The 2147-nt window shown below is 40.0% G+C and overlaps 1 protein-coding gene across 1 annotated transcript; it reads left to right on the top strand.

The window, feature by feature from the left end:
* Window positions 1-264: 264 nt before the first annotated feature.
* Window positions 265-1926, top strand: LOC133804225 (ornithine decarboxylase-like). The gene has a single exon (XM_062242379.1). The coding sequence runs from the start codon at window positions 343-345 to the stop codon at window positions 1618-1620; it is 1278 nt and encodes a 425-aa protein (XP_062098363.1). The 5' UTR covers window positions 265-342; the 3' UTR covers window positions 1621-1926.
* Window positions 1927-2147: the final 221 nt, after the last annotated feature.

Consider the following 2147-nt stretch of genomic DNA (forward strand, 5'->3'; position numbering starts at 1 on the left):
TTTTAAAAAACACTCATACGTGTAATATTTGAGTACATATGTGCATATATCATTACTATATATATATATATATATGAGTATTGTTATTTGTCACCTATTTAGTGATATCTTTAATACTTATACTTGTTTAACATTTTATGATTGTTTAGCAATATCTTTAATACTTATTAAATTTAAATAATTAGGACACCTTATTAAATTGCATCAATATACCACAAACAACCCCTTAGCATTTCTATATATATATTAATATATAGAGCATCCACATACACATGCCCAACCAATTACGTCCTAAACCAAATCCAACTTCTTCTTCTTCTTCTTACAACAAAGTTCGTACGCATGGGCAGCGAAGCACAGTCGAACCCCATCATGAGCCTCGAGGCTATCTTGGGTTCACCAGGTGTGAGAGGCAAGAAAGTTACACCCATTGATGAAGATAATAATGGCTTGATTAATTTCTTGCAGACCATCATTAACGACGCCCAGTTAGACTCTAAAGAACCATTTTATGTCCTTGATTTGGGCGTTGTTACCAACCTCATGGACCAGTGGACCCGTAGCCTACCAACCGTCCGACCTTTCTACGCCGTCAAATGTAATCCCGACCAAGCTTTACTCGGTGTCATGGCCGCGCTCGGTTCCGGTTTCGACTGCGCCAGCCGGGCCGAGATCGAAACCGTTTTGGGCCTTGGAGTTTCCCCGGACCGAATCATCTTCGCCAACCCATGTAAACCGGAGTCCCATATCAAGTACGCCGCTACTGTAGGTGTTAACCTAACGACCTTCGATTCGAAAGACGAGGTGGAGAAGATCCGAAAGTGGCACCCCAAATGTGAGCTTCTCATTCGGATCAAAGCTCCGGATGATGGCGGAGCTCGGTGCCCGTTGGGTCCCAAATACGGTGCTTTGCCTGATGAAGTTGAGCCTCTCCTTCGAGCGGCTCAAGCCGCGGGACTCACCGTGAGGGGCGTTTCGTTCCATATCGGAAGCGGATCCACACAATCGGCTGCTTACAGAGGCGCCATAGAAGCAGCCAAGATTGTTTTCGAGACGGCGGCTCGGGTCGGGTTTCAACAATTGAAAGTGTTGAACATCGGCGGAGGTTTCACCTCCGGCGAGCCGTTTGAAGAAGCTGCTTCAAACGTAAGAGCCGCTCTGCGGACGCACTTCCCCAACTCTCAAGGGCTGAGCATCATAGCCGAGCCGGGTCGGTTCTTCGGAGAGACGGCTTTCACGTTAGCCGCTAACGTAATCGGAAAGCGAGTTCGAGGCGATTTGAGAGAGTATTGGATTAACGACGGAATCTATGGCTCCATGAACTGCTTACTCTACGACCACGCAACTCTCACGTGCGTGCCTCTGGCTTGCTCGTCCAAGCGTGCCAACCCCACGTGCGAAGGTGAAATAACGTATGAGTCGACGGTGTTTGGACCCACGTGCGACGCGCTTGACACTGTTTTGACTGGTTACCGGCTACCGGAGCTTGAGGTCAACGATTGGCTTTTGTTTACGAAAATGGGTGCTTATACCGTGGCGGCTGGGTCAAACTTCAATGGGTTCAACACTTCGGCTATTTTGACCTACCTTGCTTGCTCAGATTCGAGTTTGTATAAATAGGTTTATTATTGTATTAATTACATAAAATACCGTATGTTTAGAAAAAAATTTGAAATATACGGTGAATACAAATATATAGTGTCTTAAAAAAAATAGACAGAGAATAATAAAATGAATTAAGATAAGAATATAACTCACTAGTGTATAAGTTTAGTCTCTGAAAGGTAATGAATGATTTTTTCTTTTGTGTTATGATCAACTTTTATTTTGTCTTGTAATCTTACTCAGTAAGAAAAGATACATCATTAATCGATGTAATATAATTATATTAATGTGATATAATAATATTCAATCAATTTCTTTTTATTTTTATTTTATTTTTATATATTTAAAATAAATGTATTATTAATATTAAACAAATATTTATGCTTGCATAAATTATAATATTTTTAACAAATATAATTTATTTCTATACTAGTAGTTATATATTTTTTTGTAATATTTGTTACTTGTTTTTATGCAATCTAACATTTTCGTATATATTAGTTACAAAATAAAATAGTGTCTTTTAGTAAGAAACTTAGTTT

Source organism: Humulus lupulus, chromosome X (assembly GCF_963169125.1).
Source record: "Humulus lupulus chromosome X, drHumLupu1.1, whole genome shotgun sequence".
NCBI lineage: Eukaryota > Viridiplantae > Streptophyta > Magnoliopsida > Rosales > Cannabaceae > Humulus > Humulus lupulus.

Excerpts from the sequence above, each read along its gene's own strand:
- LOC133804225 (XM_062242379.1), top strand. The coding sequence starts at position 343 with ATGGGCAGCGAAGCACAGTCGAACCCCATCATGAGCCTCGAGGCTATC.